This window comes from Leopardus geoffroyi, chromosome E2 (assembly GCF_018350155.1).
Source record: "Leopardus geoffroyi isolate Oge1 chromosome E2, O.geoffroyi_Oge1_pat1.0, whole genome shotgun sequence".
Taxonomy (NCBI): Eukaryota; Metazoa; Chordata; class Mammalia; order Carnivora; family Felidae; genus Leopardus; species Leopardus geoffroyi.
Window position 1 is genome coordinate 34,183,636 of NC_059335.1, and position 21,950 is coordinate 34,205,585.

Sequence of the window (21,950 nt, forward strand, 5' to 3'; positions counted from 1 at the left end):
CCAGAAACCCCCTTAGCACACAGAGAAGCCGCCCTCCTCGAGGTGGGGCCTATGCTTCGAAACATAAGAAAAAAAGGAAACCCCCAAGGACACCCAGCTGAGGTCAAAAATAATATATAACAGGGTGCCGGGGTGGCTCAGTTGGTTAGGCATCCGATTTCGGCTCAGGTCACGATCTCGTGGTCGAGGCCCCGCGTGGGGTTCTGTGCTGACGGCTCGGAGCCTGGAGCCCGCTTCGGATTCTGCGTCTCCCTCTCTCTCTGCCCCTCCCCTGCTCGCACTCGTTCTCTCTCTCCCAAAAATAAATAAACATTAAACATTTTAAAAATAATAATATATAACAAATACCATGTGTGCATGTTTGCTATGATCATTTTAAAACTTTCAGAAAAGCATTGAGGATACTAAAAAGTAGACTAATTTTGAAGACCCATGTTCTTATCACCTGGGCTTGACAGATGTTCAGGGTTCTCTATATTTGTTTCATATCTTAGTTTTGTTTTTCTGGCTACAGTGTTTCCAAATAAGCCATAGATCCCATAAAATATTACTCCTGGGGCGCCTGGGTGGCTCAGTCGGTTAAGCGTCCGACTTCAGCTCAGGTCACGATCTCGCGGTCCGTGAGTTCGAGCCCCGCGTCGGGCTCTGGGCTGATGGCTCAGAGCCTGGAGCCTGTTTCCGATTCTGTGTCTCCCTCTCTCTCTGCCCCTCCCCCGTTCATGCTCTGTCTCTCTCTGTCCCAAAAATAAATAAACGTTAAAAAAATATATATTACTCCTAAGTATTTCACCATGGATCTTTAAATATGAGGACATTTTGTACATAATCACGGTTGAATTAGGACACCCAGGAAAGTCCGTGGCAGTTCCTAGTGTCGTGATTACCCAATCCGGTCTGAAAATTCCCATCGTCCCCAAATGGGGCAGCTGGCTCGTTGGACCCAGGATCCAGGCAAGGTCCGTGATGGCATGGGGGGGCTCTTAGGACTCTTAATCTGTATCCCCTTCCCCACTTTCCTCTTTTATGCCAGTGACCTGCGGACAAAACCAGCCGTGTGCTATAGACTCCCTTGCCGGCTCTGTGACGTCACTGTGTTTGTTCCTCTAAATCCCTGACTTTCCTGGAATGGGAGTTACATCAGAAGAGGCTCCGTGAGATTCAGTTGCATTTTTGTGTCCAAAAAACTTCCTTTGTGGCCAGTGCTGTGCACCTCTCAGCACAGCCAGTCATGAGGCGTGTGAGTCTGGTTGTTCCCCCGAAATAACATCCTTGTTTAATTACGGTACAATACGCATAACGTGAAATTTACCATCTTAACCATTTTTAAGGGTACAGTTCAGGAGTGTTAAGTACGTTCACGTTGTTGTTCAACCGCACCTCTTTGGTTGAAAAACGGCAATTTCATGCCCCTTGAACAAATCCCCATTTCCCCCTTCCCCAGCCCCTGGCAACTACCATTCTACCTTCTGAATCTATGGATTTGACTGCTCTAGGTCCCTCCTATAAGTGGAATTGTACAGTATTTGTCTTTTTTGTGACTGGCTGATTTCACTCAGCACAGGATCCTCAGGGTTCATCCATGTTGTAGCACATGTCAGACTTTTCTTCCTTTTATTTGATTTAAAAAAATGTGTTAATGTTTATTTTTGAGGGAGAGAGAGAGAGAGACAGCGTGAGTGGGGGTGGGGGCCAGAGAGAGAGGGAGACGCAGAATCCGAAGCAGGCTCCAGACCCTGAGCTGTCAGCACAGAGCCCGACGCGGGGCTCTAACTCGCGAACCGCGAGATCATGACCTGAGCTGAAGTAGGACTCTCAACTGACAGAGCCACCCAGGCTCCCCATTAATTTCCTTCCTTTAAAAGGCTGGCTGACGTTCCATTGTAGGGACACACCACATCTTGTTTATCTATCCATTCATCCGTCCGTGGACACCTGGGCTGTTCCACCCTTTGGCCACAGTGACTGTGGCCAATACAGTGACTGTATTAGTCACTGTGAACCTGAGTGTACAAATCTCTCTTTGTATCTCTGCTTTCAATTCTTTTGGGTATATACCCAGAATTGCTGGAGCACCCAAAATAATGCTTTAAATGAAAACTTTCCGTTCCCTAAAAATAACACATACTCGTAGAGATTTGTGGAAAATCCAGATGAACATAAGAAAATAGTACTTTGAAAAAAAAAAATTCAACATAACTTCAAAAGCAGAAATATCTTAAACAACTCTTTTTTTTTTTTTCTGCTTCTAAATTAGTGCATGCACATTGTAGAAAGTCTGGAAAATATTGGAAACTAAGGAAAAAGGGGAAAAACCATTTGTGAGAATTCTACCGTCTAAACAACCAGCTTTAGCATTTAATATATTTTTCTTGTATCTCTGTCTCTCTGTTTCTCTCCATGTTTTCTCCCCTCTCATATTTTTCCTTGTTAAATTTTTTTCCTAAATGTTTATTTATTTTGGGGCGCCTGGGTGGCTCAGTCGGTTGAGCATCCAACTTCGGGTCAGGTCATGATCTCGGAGTTCGTGAGTTCGATCCCCATGTCGGACTCTGTGCTGACAGCTCAGAGCCTGGAGCCTGCTTCAGATTCTGTGTCCCCCGCCCCCTCTCTCTCTGCCCCACCCCTGCTTGTGCTCTGTCTCTCTCTGTCTTTCAAAAAAAAATGAATAAACATAAAAACATTTTTTTAATGTTTATTTGTTTTTGAGAGAGACAGAGACAGAGACAGAGATAGAATCAGAAGCAGGCTCCAGGCTCTGAGCTGTCAGCACAGAGCCCGACGTTGGTCTCGAATTCATGAACCTCAAGATTGTGACCTGAGCCGAAGTCAGATGCTTAACCAACTGAGCCTCCCAGGCACCCCTTCTTTTTTTTAAATACAAATTGGGATGTTTTATATACAATTTTATTTCCTTATCTTTGCCACATAATGCTATATAGGCCTTTCCTTAAGTCTAAAGCTATTGTTTAAAAAAGAATATTTTCTGTTAGGATTGTTACAGTAACTGTCGGAACAAGGATGATGTTAATTTCCTGTTTTATGTTTGTGCGTGGTTGTGTAATTTTATAGTTTTTAAATAAGTCAAACCAAAAAGCCTCCTTGGCCCTCCTCCCACGCCCTCCCCTGCTCAGCCTGGGGGACCTTCATCTCCTTCTGCTTCTGTGACAGGGTGGAGGAACCATGGGTAGGCAAAGCCGGGGTCCTCGCCCTGCTGGAAGTTTGCACCCAGGCCTCAGGCAACATCACGGAAATCAGGTGAGTCGAGGGAGGAGGCCGCTCTGAATGCTTCATCTTTTCAAGACTGGTGGGACCGTCCCTACCCTAGACATCGGTCTCTTGGCCTGTGAGCTAACAGCTCTGTCACTAGCAAATTCTCTGGATCCCCAAGATGGCAGGGGCTACACACACGTGTCGTGACTTATGCAGTAATGAGGCCACCGTGCCAGAAAGAGGAAGGCAGCCGCGGATGCACAGAGCTGTTGGATCTCGGGGGTGCACGGCCAAGAGGCCGTGCCGCTTGCCTGGTAGCGGCCCCTGGATGACAGTAACGCGCAGTGTGGCTCTATGACCGGAGGCCACAGAGATGACACAGGGCAGCTAAGAGCAGAGGCTGTGGGGTCCCGCTGCCCCGAGTCTGGTCCCTACCGGGTCTGGGAGCTTAGAGTCAGTCGATTGGCAGCCTCAGTCCGGAGCTCAGCCTCCATGGGAGACAGCTGCAGCCCTCACGCTGGCTACCCCTTCCCTCCTCAGCATTGCCGAGGCCCAGCAGCAACTCTGTCTCCAGCTGGAGTTTCCCCGCCAGGAGAACCCAGAGGCCGTGGCCCTCAGGTGGGACCTAGTACCTGGACCCCCAGACGAGTAGCCGGCGGTGGGGTAGGGGTGGGGGCACCTGCTGCTTCTGATCAATATTTCTCATGCGTCGCTCAGAGTCCTTTGATGTCCAAAGTGTCTAGGTGGCCAGTGAAAGCCGGCCCAACCTGCCTCTCCATGCTCTCCATCCCCACCCCAGATCTTAGTCTCAGCTCCAGTCACCCCCACCATCTTTCACTTCCTCCAACACCACCTTGCTCCCTTTGACCTCAGGGCCTTTGCACAGGCTGTTCCTGGACCAGAATGTTCTCTCTCCCCCTACCCTCTTCCTTCTTATTCACCTGGCTACCCGCCCCCCGCCCATTCTCCAGGTCTCAGCTTAAACACCACTGCTTCAGGAAGGCCCCTCTGAACCCCCAGAAAGAATCAGGTTCTCCCGTGATCCACTCCTACAGATGCTTGGATTCACAGCACCCCGAATCCATGCAGCACACTTTGGAAACTAAAACATCACCCCTTTTAGGTGAATGCACAGCCTTGCATGTGTACATTCTGGGAAATAGATCATAGCTGGAACTCGGCCCCAGCTCACCTTCTTGGCTGGGTCCCCTTGTGCGGTGCACAACCTGCACAGCCATACCAGCTGCCCCATCTGGACCTCTCCTTCATAGCACGTCCCATAAATGAATAGAAAGTTGTGGGACTTTATTTCATTAGTATTTATTTATCCCTAAAAGGTAAGCTCCATGTAGGCAGGGACTGAGTCCCCAGTAGTAACCCAGGTGTTCAGAAACTGCTGCCTCCCTATCTACCTCCAGGTTGGCTCATTGTGACCTTGGGACCCACCACAATCTTCTTGTCTGGCAGCTGATGGAGACATGTGCCAGGCTGCGGCAGCTCAGGTCAGAACCCTGAAACACCTCCTAGGGTCCCGAGGTCTCTGGTCACCCCCGTACCCAGTCCAGGCCACACGGGAGAGGCTGGCCAGTCTGTGATGGGGAGGAGCAGAGCCTGGGGCAGCACTGCTTTCCGTGGCCTTCTTGCTTCCCCAAGCAGGAGAGAATCATACTTGGCCAGTTGAGGAGAGCTCCAGGGTGGCTTAGGTGCCCCCACTGGGAACTCTTGGGTGGCTCTTTTCCCCCTCTTGGCCTCCCCATCTCTATGTGATGGATGTTCCCTGAGGAGCATCCCACCTGAAATCCTCCAGAATATGCTTGCGCCTTTTCAGCTTGTCCCAGGTGAACCTCTGCGACACCAGCTCCCTGCTGCTGCAGAGCCTCCTGCCGTCCCTCTCTGAGCTGAAGACATTCCGGTATGCAGACAAGATGTTCACGCGCCCCCTTGCACCCCCTTGCTCTGCCCCCGCACTTCCCGCCCTCCCCAGCCCTGGGCTCAGAGGAACTAACTCTGCGCCCCCCACCCTGGGGGCTGGGACCACTCCGTGGCGCTGGAAAGTCAAGGTGTGTGGTCATCCACATGGCCGTATGGCAGAGAATGATTTCCTTTCCAATACTTTCTTTTTCTTTTTCTTTCCTATTTGAAATAATAGCAAACTAATAAAAGACCGAGAAGCGGTTCCATATACCATTTTCCCAAATTCACCCCTTGTCAATATTTTTTCACCTTTGCTCTTTTTCCCTTCCTCCCTCCTTCCTCATCCCTCCTCTCTGCTCTTCTCCTCTCTCCCTCTCTCTTTCTTCTGAGCCATTTGGAAGCGGTTGCATAAACCTGCCCCTTCCCCCCCTTACTATTTCGGGGAATCTCCTAAGAACAAGAACATGCTCTCCCATGACCCAGTAAAAGTGTAAAATGCAGGAAATGTAACATTGGCACATGCTTGTTATCAGAACTACCGTTTTTGTGCCCATTTTGCCAAATGTCCCCCTAATGTTGTTTGTTGCATTTTTTTCCTAGTCCTGGATTTCACCGAGGATCACACACTGCACTTAGTTGTTATTTGCCAACACTAGTTGACAATCTGGAAGGGTCCTTAGGCCTTCTTTGTTGCGCATGATATTGTCATGACATTTACGTGCCAGTGATTTTGTAAAACGTCCTTCCGTTTGGCTTTGATGTTTCCTCATGTTCAGATTTACGTTCTGCGCGTGGAACAGAAATATCACAGAGGTGATGTTGCGTTTTTTCCCTGGAGGCACATGTTGTCTCTTTGTCCCCTGACTGGTGACGGGTAACTGGGATCACCTGGTTAAGTTGGTGTCTGCCAGGTTTCTTCCCTTGCAAGGCGACTGTTTTCCTCTTTCTTTCTTTCTTTTCTTTTTTTTTTTTTTCAACGTTTATTTATTTTTGGGACAGAGAGAGACAGAGCATGAACGGGGGAGGGGCAGAGAGAGAGGGAGACACAGAATCGGAAACAGGCTCCAGGCTCCGAGCCATCAGCCCAGAGCCCGACGCGGGGCTCGAACTCACGGACCGCGAGATCGTGACCTGGCTGAAGTCGGACGCTCAACCGACTGCGCCACCCAGGCGCCCCTGTTTTCCCCTTTCTAATTAACCTGTATCTTGTAGGGCGATACTTGAAGACTGTGTAAACATCCTGCCCTTCCTCACATTTCCATCTGAAATCTACAGATTTCAACCTCCATTGATAATTCTTGCCTGGGTCAAGTATCAGTACGATGGTTGCAAAATGGAGCTTTTCTAACTTTTCCTTCTCTTTGAATCCAACTGATTGCATCAAGGAGAAAGTGTCTGTTTGGTGCCAGGACATCTTTAACACCTCTCTAGTACTTGCTACTCGCTTTTGCTGTTGAACTAAAGAGGCAGAGCTCATGGTCAAAGATAGTAGCTAGCTAGACTTCGTGGCTCACATTGTGAAGCTGCTACCTGAATACGGTTTAGGGAAATGCTCAACTAGTCCATGCTCCTGCCTCCAAGCTATACCTCAGCTTAATGATTCCGTGGCAGGGAGGTTTATGAAGGGAAGGAGGTCCCCTTCCCCCCGCCCCACCCCTCCTCCTTACTCTCTGCTACCGGCATTCGGGGTTCTCAAGACCCACAGCCCCTACCTGACCTGCTGCCCTTTGACCCCCACAGGCTGACCTGCAGCTGTGTGAGGTCCGAGGGCCTGGCCCACCTGACATCCGGTCTGAGCCACTGCCTCCACCTAGAGGAGCTGGAGTGAGTCTCGGAGCTGGGAGTTGGGAGGTGGGGGGAAGGGGTGACCCAGATGAGGGTGGTGAGGACAGTTGAGGCTCTGATAAGGTGGGTGGGGGACTCCACCTATCACTTTGCTCCCCGATGAAGCCCAGCAACCCTGAGTGTGGCCTGGGGGAGCTGAGCACTGTCTCCTTGGTCCCAACTTACCACTCACTCAGGGTGACCCTGGACAAATAAATAACTGTGCCTCTCTGGGCTTGGACTGTCTCATGTCAAATGTAAAATGGGGGTCATCCTCTTTCTCTGCCTGGGGTGGCTGTGGGTACCAGGGTACAGTGAGGGCTCCGGGGTGGAAGGGATCACTGTATGTGTGCGTGTGTGTGTGCGTGTGTGTCCCTTGTCCCCGGCTTCCCCTTTTGCAGCCCTCATCCAAGGCATCCTTTCTCAGCTGGGTCAGCCGTGATGGCCGTGTCTGGCCCTTAGAGCCAGCAGTGCCCTGGCGGGGCCTGGACAAAGACGGTGGTCTAGGATCTGCAGACCCAGAGCTGCCCTCCAGGGGGGGCACTGAGAGACGGAGGGGGCTGATGAGACAGCTCCAGGAGCCAGGGGGCTCATCTAACACTCACCTCGTACCCGGTCCCTTCCAGCTTGTCCAACAATCAATTTGGCGAGGAGGGCACCAGAGTGCTGATGGGGGTCCTCGAGGGCAAGTGCTGGCTGAAGAGGCTGGAGTAAGTGGTGGTGAATGGTTAAGGGGGGAAGGTGGGGAGGAATCGGGAGCATGGCCAGGAACCTCTCCATCTCCTGCGAACACAAACTGTGAAATCCCTGGATGGATGCAGGTGAGCCGAATGCCCTCCCTTTTACCTCCCCGCCTGGCTCTGAGTGCCATCAAAGTGCTTGGTCGCTGGAAATAGATACTCGCTCAAACTGACCCACGCCACAAAGGGGATGGATCCTCACTGCCCAGACACCTCTTCCGGTTTCAGATCTGTCATTTCCCAGGGTCTCCTCCCTGACAGGCAGCTCTCCTTGAGCTCTCCAGCTGATGTCTTCCACCTGTCCATCCGTGGCCAAGTGATTAGAGGCACGGACCCTGGTTAGGAGCCACCCCACCTGGGTTCAAGTCTCGGTAGGGTGACCCGCCTGTCCCGGTTTGCCCAGAGCTGAAAGTCCCGCATCCTGGAGACCCCCTCAAATCCAGGCAAGCCAGACACCAGAGAAACCCTTGCTGTGGAGATCAAAGACCCAAAAACCAGCCGGGCTGAAATAAAAAATGCTACAACTGAGAGGCAAAACTGAATGGATACAGTCACAATGAGGATTGAAGAAGCAGGAGAGTAGGTGACACAGGAGATAAAATTATGGGGGACAATGAAGCTGAAAAAAAGAGGGAGAGGAAATTCTTAGATCACAAAGAGAGACTTAGAGACCTTAGTGACTCCATAAAAGGAAACAGTCTCTGGATCATAGGAATCCCAGAAGAAGAAGAGTGGGGAGACAGGGGCAGAAGTTTTATCTGAACAAATGATAGCTGAGAACTTCCCTCTTCTGGGGACGGAAACAGGCATTCAAGTCTGGGAGGCACAGAGAATGCCCCTTAAAATCAACAAAAAGAGCTCAACACCACGACGTAGCATAGGGAAATTTGCAAAGCACAAAGATAAATCTAGGCAACCCAGGACACCTCCTGCTTCCACCTCTGACTGTGTGAGCTCGGGCAAATTACTTAACTTCTCTGTGCTTTTCTCTCCATCTTGACTTTGGAGATAACAGCTGTACCTACCTCCGTGGGTTGTTATAACGATTAAATGAGATAATACGTATTAAGTCCTTAGAGCCTGGCACAGAGTTCACACCCTACAAGTATTGACTATTATTATTATTATTATTCCTCTCTCCTGCCCAGACAGGGGGCCTTAAGGAGTGTGATCCCATGGGTAAGAGGTAGTTGGGGTCCAGGAATGGGAGTCCTGTAGCCTTGGCTTCTGTTCCCAGGGCTTCTACTTTCTGTGTGTGGCCTTGAACAAGTTTTCTAATGCTCTGAGCCTCAGTGCGCCTCATCTGTAAAATGGGGGTGATAAGAGTTCCACCTCTCAGGACGGCCCTGAGCTCAGTGCTTAGCCTCTAGTATGGGCTCAGTAATAGTATGCTAGTATACAGTAGTTGCTCTGATTCCTGGTCAACAGTCTGGGTCCAGTGTGATTTGGAACATAGAACTGCTGCCTGGATGGCCTTAATCCACGCAGAGAAATGGCCTTTGGATTTCCCAGGCAGTTTCGTTTTGTACAACGTGTTGACTCGCTGTGGATGTAAGTGGCTATCTTGGGCGTCCCTGGGCATTGCTTAGCACCAAGGCCTCAAGCCCCCAGACCGGACAGGGCCTCAGTCTGCCCCTGGGACCCAACCCCAGCCATACCAAGCCCTCCTCTGGCCTCTTCTCTTCCAGCCTCAGCCATCTCCCCCTGGGCGGCTCCATCCTGGCCGAGCTCACTCAAAGACTGAGACACATGACCCTCCTGCAGAGCCTCCGGTGAGTGACCAAGTGAGCCCGAGGGAATGAGTGGGAGGGCATGCTCCCCAGTTCCACTGGGACCACCCACCCAGGGAAGCACCAGGGGGACTTCCTGAGGACCCTCTGTGGCTCCTCTGCTGGGGACATCGCTGCCCTCCCAGGTTGGTGCCCACTCCTCTTGCCTTTGGATGCCACCAGCTTCCTCCTGGCTACGGAAGTGACCTGAAGGGGTCGGGCCCAAGTCCCGGAACGACCCTTAATGTGCACAAATTCACCCAGTGTGACAAGCCCCCAAGTAATACCAAGTCTGGGGGCCACAGACCACACACGTTGAGTAATGAGGGTCTAGACTCAGATCTGGTGACTTTGACATTCTCGCCTTGGACCCCTGGCCACCTTGATTAACAGATATAACACTTCCTTTTCATGTGATTTTTTTCAAAATATGAAATGTGGTGGCTAAGAACAAACCCCAGTAACAGCACAAAACACTGCTTTGTTTTCACCCAAGTCCCCACCCCCGATGCTAGCGGTATGGAGTGGGTGGTAAATGCACGGTCAGAGAGTTCTGGAAGCATATCAGATGAGACTAGGTCATTCCATCCAAAATTAATTTCTAGAAAGGCACTTCACTGAAGTTGATTTGGTGAAATGAAAGAAAACAAAACAATCTTCAAAGACTCAACATGGGGCCAAGACAGTTTGCCTCAGCTGTTTTGTTTCGTTTTGTTTCTCCCCCCTCATGGAGGCAGGGCAAGGTCAGGGTGCAGAAAAGACAATAAACTGGCTTTATAGAAAAGCCCAGCATTTGCATAGATTAGAGCACCTATGCCCTAGAGAAATGATTTGCCTGAATTGCAGAGCCCACGTGAACTTGGCATTCAGCCGGCTGGAGATCCCTGGTACAGAGGCTGAGGCAAAGCTTGACCCAACCAGAGAATGTGGCCACTGCTTCCAGGAGCGGGGGGCTCCAGGCTTTCATTTCCACTTTGCCTGGGAGTCACTAGGAGACTTTGGCCAGTCATGGCCCCTCCCTGGTCCTCTGTTTTCTCATCCGGACTTTGGGTACAGTCATGCCCACCTCGCCTGTCCCCCTCCCCAACCCCTGAGGTTTAGTGACGGGCACATGGGTTCCTGGTTATGTAAAAGCTTTGTGTTTGTTTGGGTTTTTTTAAATGTTTTGTTTATTTCTGAGACAGACAGAGCATGAGTGGAGGAGGGGCAGAGAGAGAGGGAGACAGAATCCAAAGCAGGCTCCAGGCTCTGAGCTGTCAGTGCAGAGCCTGATGTGGGGCTCGAACTCACGAACCGTGAAATCATGACCTGAGCTGAAGTCAGCTGTTTAACCGACTGAGCCATCCAGGCGCCCCTGGATGTGTAAAAGCTTTGTAAACTGTAGAGTTCTTAGCGCCGCACCTGCAAAGGCCTCTGCTCCCCACTAAGGCCTCTGCTTCTCCAGTCTGAGCAGGAACGGTGTTTGTGATGTCGGCTGCCACCCCCTTTCCGTGGCTCTCAGGGCTGCCACCAGCTTGGAGGAGCTGGAATGAGTTGCCTGTCCCTCCCCCAACCCAAGACAACTTTGGCAGGGTCAGATGATAAAAGCAAGGGGCTCCCTGAGAGCACGCTTCCCTGCTTAGTCCCATGACCTTCACCCACTTCCCCACTGCATGACCCCAGGCCAAGACCACCAGGAGACCCCGAGATAGGATGCGAGTGTGGATTGCAGCAAGAGGGATTCAGGTCAGACATCAGGGAGAACATTCTAAACAGAAGACAGGGGTTTGAAGTCCTCACCCAACACAGAGTGAGGGGACTCCCTCGGTGTGAGCTGAGGCCTCTCTCCAGACTTCAGCCTCCTCTTCTGTTCTGGGAGGGGGTGGGGGCACGGACAAAATGACATGGGTGGCAGGCTGCTGGTTCCAGATCATCTCCTGTTCTCTCTCCAAGCTTGAGCCACAACCAGATTGGAGACACCGGTGCCCAGCTCTTAGCTGCCGTCCTACCGTGGCTGCCGGAGCTCAGGAAGATAGAGTGAGTGGCTGGTCCTGCTGACAGGGCCCCTCAGTGGCCACACCACGGCCGGGGTGGACACTGGCCCCCGCCTCGGGCTGACATTCCTCCCCCAGACCTCAGTGTGCAAGTGGTGGGGCTGGGTGGCCTCCTGGCCCTGCCAGCTTTGGGACCTTTAGTTGGCCCAGGCCCCGTTCCTCTCTGGTCCTTTCTGCCCCCATCAGGCTGGGAAGGTGTGTGGCAGGGATGCTGGCTCTTGGGGCCCTAAGCAGGTGGGGGACCATGGGGTGTCCAAGAGCCTAACGCCTGCCCCGCCCTCAGCCTCTCAGGAAATGGCATTGGCCCAGCTGGGGGAGCGCAGTTGGCAGAATCTCTCGCCCTTTGCAGGCACTTGGAGCAGCTGATGTGAGTATGAGTGCCAGTGGCTGCCCTCTGCCCTCTGCGTCCCCACCGCCCTCCTGGCCTTTGTGTCCCCCACGTGGGCACAGGGCAGTGCACGGGTCCGGAGCAGACCAGCCCCCTGCTCAGACTCCTCCCTCTCCTCTTGTAGGCTTGGCTGCAATGCCCTGGGGGATGCCACAGCCCTGGGGCTGGCCCAGGGACTGCCTCAACACCTGAGAATCCTGCAGTGAGTGTCCCTCTGCCTGGGGCTGGTGCAGGGCTAGCAGGGAGGGGTTCCCTGGGAGCAGTGGGGGACCAAGGCCCCCACTGGCCCAGCTGCCCTGCCTTAGGTCAGACTGTGGTACATGTACTGGGGCTGCTTGTCCCCACCCTGCCCGCTCCTCGCCTGGCTCTGGAGTCCGGGGCAGGGCTGTCAGGAGACCTGGCCTAGTCCCGGGTCGCCACCAGCCCCTTACTGGCCCTTGGCCTAGCCACTACCCCTTCTGAGTCTCGGTTTCCTCATCTGCAAAAGAAGTGTAATAGGCTCAGCTCTGAGCCAGTCTGTGAGGGTGAGTGAGGGCGCGTCGGCAAAGGGTGACTCAGGAGAAAAACCCCAGTTCGTGCCCACGGTCTCGTTTGAGCCTCACAGCAGCCCCGCGGCCGCGGTTTCTAGTTGTTCCATTTTCCAGGCAAGGGAACTAAAGCCAAGAGAGGCATGGAGAGCTTACCTTACTTACACAAGAAAGAGCCAGGCCTTGAACTTGGGATCTCAGACCCCAAAGCCAGGGCCCTTAATACCCACCCAGGTCCTGTGTGGATGGGGAGGCGGTCGGGGCGTGGCAGGCACCCAGAGACCATGTAAGGTCTGATGGTGCGGCCTGAAACAATGCTGAGTGTGGGGGATCTGGGAAGGTTCCCAATTCCCACACCGGTCCCCCACACTCCACTCACCTCCTCCCCTTTCTCCAGCCTGCCATCTAGCCGTCTGGGCCCAGAGGGGGCGCTGAGCCTGAGCCAGGCCTTGGATGGGTGCCCATATGTGGAAGAGGTCAGGTGAGTAGGGACCACGGAGCCTGGGCAGAGGGACAGGCCAGGGAGATCTGGGGACTCCTCTCACAGGTGTCTCCCTGCCCTACAGCTTGGCAGAGAACAGTCTGGCCAGGGGGATCCCACAATTCTGTCAGGGGCTCCCACTGCTCAGGCGGATAGAGTAAGTAGCCTCTCCTGACTACCTGGGGGGGAGGGGGGCTGGGACGGGGTGGGGGGAACCCTTCTCTGGCACCTGGGAAGGCCTTTGAAGTGACAGGGGCCTCAGGTGTAGGAGAGTCTGGAGCAAAAAGGGGCACCTTCCTAAGACTCCCACCCTGCCCCGCACCCTGGCCACTCCTCTCCCTCCCGTTCTGATTGCAAGGTGGGCAGAGGCGGGCTGGCTGGAGGTGCCCCCGACTCAGACACCCTCCATCCCATCCCCTTCTCTGTCCCCAGCCTGGTTTCATGTGATATTGACGACCACACTGCCAAGCCCCTCGCTGCCAGCCTGCTTCTCTGCCCGGCCCTGGAAGAAATTCTGTGAGTGCTTGCAAGAAGCCTAAGCTGGGAAAAGCAGGCATCGGGAGCTTGGCCTGCCTGCCAGTCACTGTACAGCCTAGAGCTGGCCCCTCCCTCCCTGGCCGGTCCCCGTCTATAAACGGGGAAGGCCATTCTTGCTTAAGCCTCTTCTGGAGGAAGTTTCAACATGTGGGCTGTGAGTGATGTTGGGCAAATTCATTCAGCCTCTCTTGCCCATTTCCCCACCTCTGGAATGGTGGGGGTGGGGCTGGGTGGGGCAGGGAGGGAGGCTGGCTCCTCTCTAAAGGCTCTTTGCCCCTGACCTTCCCTTTGGGAGGCGGCTGGATAGAACACCTCACCCGGTTTACAGGGCCTTCATTTACAAACCACGGGTTCGTAGTGAAGAATGGCCCAAACCAGCATGCCCCTGACCTGCCCGCGGGCCATGTGCACCTTGCTCTTGGCAATCAGAGGCGCCCCGACCTTGGGGAGCACTACACTGCCAGGACTAGCCTGGGACCCTGACCACACAATGGGAGAAAATGCTGTCTCCTGAAATACAGGACACAAGTGATTCTAAGACGATTTTAGGTTTGCATCGTAAAGGTTTTAATCCTTCTCATTACATGACACCAAAGACAAAGTGTCAGATCAGTGCTAAGGCATTCTCCCTTATTTATTTATTTTTTTACTTAATGAGTCAAGAAATATTGTATGTGACCACGGAGCAGATACTTCATACCAAAGATAAATCAGAGATTAGCCAGTTAGCCTCATTGTCATGGTCTTGAAATATTTCCGTGCCGGAGAGTAAATTTCCCAGTGTTGGAATTTTCTCTGCTTCAGTTTCTCTTCATGATTCTCCCTTTTTAACCAGCAGGGGGCAGGCCACAGGCTCATCACCCTCAAAAAGAACCTAGGTTCCAGCTGGAAGTTAATACTGTTGTCTGCACTGGGTTTTTCCTTATAACTACCTTCCTTTTATTTTATTTATACTGTTTATTTTTGATAGAGAAAGAGAGAGAATGAGCAGGGAGGGGCAGAGAGAGAGGGAGTCACAGAGTCTGAACAGGCTTCAGGCTCTGAGCTGTCAGCACAGAGACCGATGTGGGGCTCGAACTCGTGAACTGTGAGATCATGACCTGAGCCGAAGTTGGACACTTCACCGACTGAGCCACCCAGACGCCCCATAACTACCTCCTATTTAGGGTTGTGAACACAGGTTTTCCATTGATGGTGGTGATAACCATTCCCTAAGATTAATTTCTTGAAGTAAAAAAAGCAGGGTGGGGGTGAGGACTGCTTTAAGAAAAATATCACACAAAAATAGAATACAGGGGGGGCGCCTGGGTGGCGCAGTCGGTTGGGCGGCCGACTTCAGCCAGGTCACGATCTCGCGGTCCGGGAGTTCGAGCCCCGCGTCAGGCTCTGGGCTGATGGCTCAGAGCCTGGAGCCTGTTTCCGATTCTGTGTCTCCCTCTCTCTCTGCCCCTCCCCCGTTCATGCTCTGTCTCTCTCTGTCCCAAAAATAATAATAAAAAAAAAAAATAGAATACAGGAGGTGCATGGATAGAGCAAAAATTATGATAGAGGCACCTGCGTGGTGGAGGTTTGGACCCTGGCATTATTGCTGCAGACCGTGTGCTCTGAGTTGTCTGCACAGCCAGCTCCTGAGCCGTCTGGGGTCTTGAGGGATGACCAGTTGGAAAACGGGGTTCAGGAGTGGAAGGGACTACCTGCGCTCCGAAGTCTTTGGGGGAGGCCACACAAGCACTCCATCTTGGCCTTTCTGGCACCTGCGTGACAGCCCCCCCCCATCGTGGGCCACCAGGCCTCCCCACCTGACGCCTTGTCTCTACCCCTCGGCCTCCCTGTTCTCCTGCCACTGACCTTAGGTCCCCTACCCTGCAGGTTGTCCTGGAATGTGCTCGGGGACGAGGCGGCTGCCGAGCTGGCCCGGGTCCTGCCGCAGATGGGCCGGCTGAAGAGAATGGAGTATGAGGGGACCTCCTGGGAAACCAGAAGGAGGGGAGGGAGCGAAGGGGAACCTGCATCCTGGGGAAAGCTGAGAGGCCACTGGGTCAGGCCCCTGCCTGCAAGGAAGCCCTCACTGCGTTGCACACTCTGCTCCAAGCCCGTGCCGACTTTCACTCTCCCTGGGTCCCTGCCTTTGGCTTTCCCGCTGCACTGTTGTCTGTTGGGTTCCGTTGGGCCTGGGGTGGGGGCATATAGGGAAGCCCATCCCCCACACTCATGCCAGTTTCTCTCTTTCCCTTCTCTCTGCTATCTATTGGGAAGCCTGGAGAAGAATCGGATCACAGCTTGTGGAGCCTGGCTCTTGGCTGAAGGGTTGGCGCAAGGGTCTGGCATCCAAGTCATTCGGTAACAAGGGCTCACAGGGGCAGGGATGGTGGGTGGGAGGCCACATCAACCTCTACAATGTAAGGGGACTGACTCCCTGTGGGCGGGGGCAAGACCCGGGCTGGGGATTATCAGAGGGGATTGCATCACTCCACCAGGAATTAGACAGCAAGCAGACCTCGATCAAATCCCTGCTCTGCCATTTGCCAGTTATGCAACTTTGTGTCAGGAATTCAACCTCTCTTCACCTCAGTTTTCCCCATCTGTAAAATGGGGTCAACGATAGTATCTACCTCAGAAAGTTTCTAGGAGGACTAGACGATTATATGAAGCACGGAGCACAATGCCTAGCACGTAGTAAGCACTTAAAATTATATAATCAGAGCCACCACGTACAGTTTTAGAGGCTGTGCACTGCACAAGGGCATTGCCACTAAGGGACATCATTTATATAGTTGACGTTTTGAATTTCTAGTAAATGGTAGTGAAGTGTCTTGTGCTATGGAAATCGATATCTTATGACAGTTTCAAATGATGGAAGTAGAGTGTCTTGAAGAAGATAGTTTTTCCCTCTTCGCCCAAATGTGTCATAAGAGCATGGCCCCGGCTGGGATCGCTAGCGCCCAGAGATGGAGACCGAGTGGGAGAAGTCGGGAGGTGGGTGTGGAGGACACCCTCTCCCGAGGGTGGCCGTGCTCGTCTAATACCTGCCTCTGCCAGGTAGCCCTGGGCATGGCTCTCCCCCTCGTGGGCTTGGGTCTCCCCATCTGTGGATCAAACGGGGGATGGAGACAAGAGAATGAGTGAGCAACTCCTAGACCTGAGTGCCTGCCTCTGTGCCCTGCAGCCTCTGGAACAACCCCATTCCCCCCGACACGGTGCAGCGTCTGCAGAGGCAGGAGCCCAGGCTGGACTTCGCTTTCTTTGACAAGCAGCCGAAAGCCCCTTGGGGTACTTGATGGCCCCCTCAAGGTACTTCGAATACAGCCAAGTGAAGCCAGCTTCCACCCACCAGGACTGAGGGCTCGGGAAAAGAGCCGCAGCTGGGTCCCCCTGTATGCTGCCCTAGGAGGACGGGGCCTATTTGTCTTGCTACAGTCTTCAAGAAGGGCCCAAAGCCTGGTGTGGCCAATAGACTACCCTGCATCACATGTGATATTCATGAGCAGTCAGGGACATGTCGCACAATGAGAGTGTCGTGATGTGATGGGTGACACAGGTCGCCCGTGGCAGAATTCTATGCAGCGTTGCATAGAGCTTGCGGTGTGGCCTCGGGGTCAGTGTCATGGGTCCTAGCACCACACGTGGCAGGACATATGATTTGTGGCTCATAGATGGCATGTGCTAGCTGCTCATATCGTAGGATATGTGCTGGCAGGATACCCTCAGACTGGTACAAAATCTAATTTATTACTTTTTAAAGGCAAGTATGTATTTATATATTGCATTTCCAGAGCATCTAAGCTAGGGAATGTCCTCCACCCAGAACTGGGGATGGGGAGAGGTGTCCAAGCACTGATCAGCCCAGTGGCCTGAGAACCAAGCCAGGGACTCAGCCCTGAGGCTTTTGGATGAGTCCCCTCCCGCCTCAAGCCTCAGTTTTCCCATTTGTGAATGGGATGACTCCCTCCTCTTAAACACTGGCTTCCAAGGACTTTGGGCCCAGGGCTAGGTACAGTCCGTGGGAATGGACAGGCCTACTCTGACCTATGTAAGGGAAGAAGCCAGGTCTAAGGGTGTGGGGATAGGCACTACCAAGATAATCAGGCAAGGCCACTGGGTCCAGTCACTACCTCAGCAGGATCCGGGTGAGTTCCCAGGGGCTGCACGTGCTACGAAATATTCTTGTTGCTTCCAAGGATGGCCCTGCTACACTGTAAGCCAAATTTGACCAATAAATATGGATTGTGTTAACAGCCTCTACCCTGAGTCTGATGTATCCTGGTAACTCACCAAGGTCAGAAGTGGTTCACCCCCTGCCCCAGGGACTGGAGAGTAGGACAGACGACAGAGAGATGAACTGAGAGGAGCACTGGCCTGGGAGTCAGGAGACATGGGCTTAACTCCAGACTCTGTCTCCATATGGTCACAGGCTCGTGGGCAAGTTGCCTTCTCTTTTCCTGACTCAGCTGTACTATGCGGGTATTATAGAAGCTCGAAGTGTTAGAAACATTCTTTGTTGGACCTGCATTATATTTAAACTCTTTTCAGAATCAATTGTCAGTATTTAAAATTGGGAACTTTTACATGAAAATCTAGATTTTCAACTTTTGTTAGGTGTTGGTCCCACATTCTCACTCAAGAGTAATCCGAGGAGTCATATGACCATGCCCTTTGGATATGACACACACCTCCCAGTTTGCCACAGTCCCCACCACTCTCTGATGTATCACCCCTCCCTTTTGGGGCTTGCCTGGCAGTCCTTGTGAGAGCCTAGAATCTCCTGGCCTAGAGGGGCCCACTGGTGGGTGGAACATTAAGAACATGGCTTTGGAAGTCAGGTGGGCATGGAATGGACTGTGACTTGACTCCTTGCTGCTGGTCTTTGAAGACAAGAACTATTTCTGGACAAGGGTTAGTAACCACCCCCGCCCCCCAACACCCAGGACCTTTGGAGGCACCCAGGAAGCATGGTATACAAAATCCCTAATAGGCAGTGGGTAATGGTTTATTGCTATTTCCCTTCTCCTTTTAGGGTTGAATATATACGAGGTGAAGAGATGCTTGAAATGACAGGAGAATAGCACCCACTCTCCATCACCTGCCTGTGGGCTGAACAAATTGATCACAGGGCGCCTTCCCCCAGAGCTGCACCCCATTGTGAAAAGCGGGCAGACAGGGTGCAGTTACAGCTTAGCACCACTAGAGGGCAGGTTGGCCCACTGGTGATTCCTGAGATTACTTCCTATTGGACCTAGAATGAAGTGAAGAGGTGATGCTAGGGGCCTGTCCCACCTGGCCTAGGATCCTGGGATACTCTGCCTACTAGTGGTTCATCTGGGTGGCTCAGTCCTGACCTTTGCCGCTCTCCATGTTGTCTCCGGTCCCCGGCCAAGCACGAGGAGAAAGTCCTCCGGCCAAGTGCCAAGCACCCACACCCCACACGAGGACACTCTTATCGGGCTAGGGTCAGGGCACACCTGGCACCGAATGGGGCCATGATCCTGGTCATGGGGGAGGGGATGGGCAGGCAGAGGCTCTAACAAGTTTCCCCAGAAAACTGGAACCCCAAATGCTATCTCTCCTCCCTGGGAAATGATGCCAAGTTGACTCTGGATCCTTCATACCAAGCGGGGGAGGGGTGCTTGTACTGTCCTCTCTCTGTGCTCAAAACTGGAGTATGAGTCCCTCAAAGCCTGAAGGTGACTTTCCCAGGAAGTCATGGCTGAGGAAGGAACAGGGCACCAACCAGAAGCTCCAGGCCAGATGAAATGCACACCAGGAGAGCCCGGAGCTCAGGGATGCTCTTCATTTGCTGCTTATTCGTTTTACGTTTTCCTTCTTCTCTCCCTTTCAGCTCTGGCCAAGTTCTAAACCCCAAGAAACTTTCAGCAGCTGCCCTGAGATAAACCGTGTGTTGGGCACTGCAGAACTGGCTGGGCCCGCTACAGGCGGTGTGCAGGCACCTCGTTCCTTTTATTAATCTTCCTCGGCAGCCACCTGCTTGCTGGAGGCCTGGACTGTTTTTCTACCCAACACCGATGAGGTCCAGTCTCCCTGCCCCCTTCCTCCGAAAAGTAAGCTGTTTAAATAGACGCATGAAACAAATACAATTCAAAGAAAAGTGAGGCTGTGGCCAAGTGAGCAGGGTAATGAACATGGCGCTCGCTCCTGATTTCTGTACGTGAATTTTCTCCCCAAGAATGTGAGCCGGCTGGTAGGTACTCTCGTCTGTCCGCAAGGCTGGGAGAAGCTCATTTTGCTACTTTGTCACTTGGCCTCTGTCCTATGGTTTTACAGATTGAACATCCACCTTTCTGATGGGCGTCACGGAATCTCCCTTCCTATCCCCACAGGCCGCAAATCCTCCCCAGTTGCCCCTTCCATCCTGGCCCCAAACACACACGTCTGAAATCCACTGTCCGGGCCACTGCTTCTTGAACTATAAAACCACAGTGACAGAAACTGTAATGTGCGTCGAATCATCTGGGGATCTTGTTAACAAGCAGATTCTGGTTCAGCAGGTGTTGGGCAGGGCCTAGGATGCTGCATTTCTAAGAGCCCCCACGTGATGTCTATACTGCTGGACCACACTCAGCTTTGCAAGGCTATCTGCCAGTGAGTGGGTCTCAACCCTGTCTGTGCATTAGAATCACTTGGGGAACTTTTTTTAAATGCCTTTTTAAATATTTATTTGTTTTGAGAGAAAAACAGTATAAGCAGGGGAGGGACAGAGAGAGAGAGAGAGAGAGAGAGAGAATCCCCACTGTCAGTGTGGAGCCCGATACAGGGCTCGAACCCATGAACTACAAGATCATGGCCTCAGCCAAAACCAAGAGTCAGAGCCTCAACCGATTGGGCCCCCAGTCTCCCCTAAAATGTCTTTTTAAAAAAACAGAGTATAGTATTTAGGGGCAGCTGGGTGACTCAGTCAGTTGAACATCCAACTCTTGGTTTCAGCTCAGACCATGATCTCACGGTTCATGGGTTCGAGCCCCCGATCTGGCTCCGTGCTCTCAGCGTGGAGCCTGCTTGGGGTTCTCTCCCTTTCTCTCTACCTCTCTCTCTCTCTCTCTCTCAAAATAAATAAATACACCTTAAAACACACACACACACACACACACACACACACACACACACACACACATTATTTAGAAAGCTCCCCAGGCAATGCTAACGTGCAGCTGTGGGTGTGGAAGGCAAGACAAGACTTTATACCTGGATCCCTTCTTTTGTCCCAAGGGCCCTCTCTTTCCAGATGAGGACACTGAGACCCAGAGATTTTTCCTGACTTGTCCAAAGGCACATAGCTAGTAAGTGGTAGCACCGGGAATCAAACCTACGTTTCATGACTTTTTCCCCAAGTGAGGGATTCAGTGAGATACAACTGTCCCACAGCACTGTATGAGTGCGAACATGTAGGCTAAGGACTTGCATACATTGTGAAACGATCAACACAATAAGTTTATTTAACATCCAGGATCTCACATAGTTACCAAAGAAAACTGAGAAAGAAAAAAATGGCTTTTTCCCTTGAGATGAAAGCTCCTAGGATCCACTCCCTTAACCACTTCCCAATTTTGTGACTCAGTTCCACAGGTGCAGCCCCAGTTTCCCCATCTGTACGGTGAAAGGATGAGCAAACTGAGACAAGGCACAAAGACCTACTTTCACAAGTGCTGCAAAGGTGACCTGATGGTTAACTCTCCCTCGGGGAGGGTTTTGAACCCTCTGTCACCTGCCTTGCCTGGTTATTGTCCTGTAGGATTTCCACCATCCATGACGTCCTCCAGACCCAAGGCCGTAATCTCAGCAACAAGCTACCCTGTTTTACAAAGGAGAAAATGGAAGCCCAGAGAGGAACGAGACTTGCCAAGGTCACACGGGGAGTATTCAATGGGGTTTCAATTCCAGTCGTGGAACAAGCAGGAAGTTGAGGTGGTCCTGGCTGGGGATTTAACTGGTCTACAGGTCTGTGTGTTCCTCAGAGAGCACCCCCCGCCACGACCCCCACCCCAGTCTGGAGGGCTGTGCAGTCTACCTTGTGCTCCCAACCCCCTCCCATGGCCAAGGCCAGGCCAGAGGGCGGTGACCCCAGCCAGAGCTGGACACGCCCAGAGCTGGACACACCCTCTGGACACATCCAGAGCTTCCTGGAAAAGACCTGACAGTGGCTGTTTTGGTAAAGCTCCTCCCAGGGCTGGTCTCAGGAAATTCTGGGGACAGCTGATCCTCCGGTCCGCCCTCCCGCCGCAGCCACCCTGATGAAGCACTCCGCCCCTACCCCATGTGTCTCCCAGCTTCCAGAGCTGGCGTCCTCCCTGACCCCGGGCCTTGGAAACCATACCTTGTCGTTCATCCCACACAAACTCCAGCCCTGCCCTGGCTGCCCAGAAAGTGACCTTTCCCCTAAGGAGGAGGCCACCAAAAAAAGGAGCTTTCACTTGAGAACAATCCAACTGGGGTCCCCAGGTTGAGTTCCTAGGACAGAAGCATCGGTTTCCCCAGCTGCTTCTGTGGTTCCCCACCCCCACACAAATATTTCAGT

The 21,950-nt window shown here is 52.6% G+C and overlaps 1 protein-coding gene across 12 annotated transcripts in view; it reads left to right on the forward strand.

Moving 5' to 3' along the window:
* The window catches only part of NLRC5 (NLR family CARD domain containing 5), an 87,425-nt gene extending 69,764 nt beyond the window's left edge, over positions 1 to 17,661 (forward strand). For 11 of the 12 annotated variants that reach the window (XM_045442835.1, XM_045442837.1, XM_045442826.1 and 8 more), the window contains 16 exons: positions 3,169 to 3,255; positions 3,751 to 3,828; positions 4,629 to 4,712; positions 5,039 to 5,122; positions 6,865 to 6,948; positions 7,575 to 7,658; positions 9,377 to 9,460; positions 11,390 to 11,473; positions 11,774 to 11,857; positions 12,003 to 12,080; positions 12,803 to 12,886; positions 12,972 to 13,043; positions 13,319 to 13,402; positions 15,293 to 15,376; positions 15,680 to 15,763; positions 16,590 to 17,661. In XM_045442835.1, the coding sequence (XP_045298791.1) occupies positions 3,169 to 3,255; positions 3,751 to 3,828; positions 4,629 to 4,712; positions 5,039 to 5,122; positions 6,865 to 6,948; positions 7,575 to 7,658; positions 9,377 to 9,460; positions 11,390 to 11,473; positions 11,774 to 11,857; positions 12,003 to 12,080; positions 12,803 to 12,886; positions 12,972 to 13,043; positions 13,319 to 13,402; positions 15,293 to 15,376; positions 15,680 to 15,763; positions 16,590 to 16,701 (1,351 nt within the window). In that variant the 3' untranslated portion in view covers positions 16,702 to 17,661. Of the gene's footprint in view, positions 1 to 3,168; positions 3,256 to 3,750; positions 3,829 to 4,628; positions 4,713 to 5,038; positions 5,123 to 6,864; positions 6,949 to 7,574; positions 7,659 to 9,376; positions 9,461 to 10,901; positions 10,986 to 11,389; positions 11,474 to 11,773; positions 11,858 to 12,002; positions 12,081 to 12,802; positions 12,887 to 12,971; positions 13,044 to 13,318; positions 13,403 to 15,292; positions 15,377 to 15,679; positions 15,764 to 16,589 lie in introns of all 12 variants that reach the window. The other variant, XM_045442838.1, reaches the window with a different exon arrangement.
* Positions 17,662 to 21,950: the final 4,289 nt, after the last annotated feature.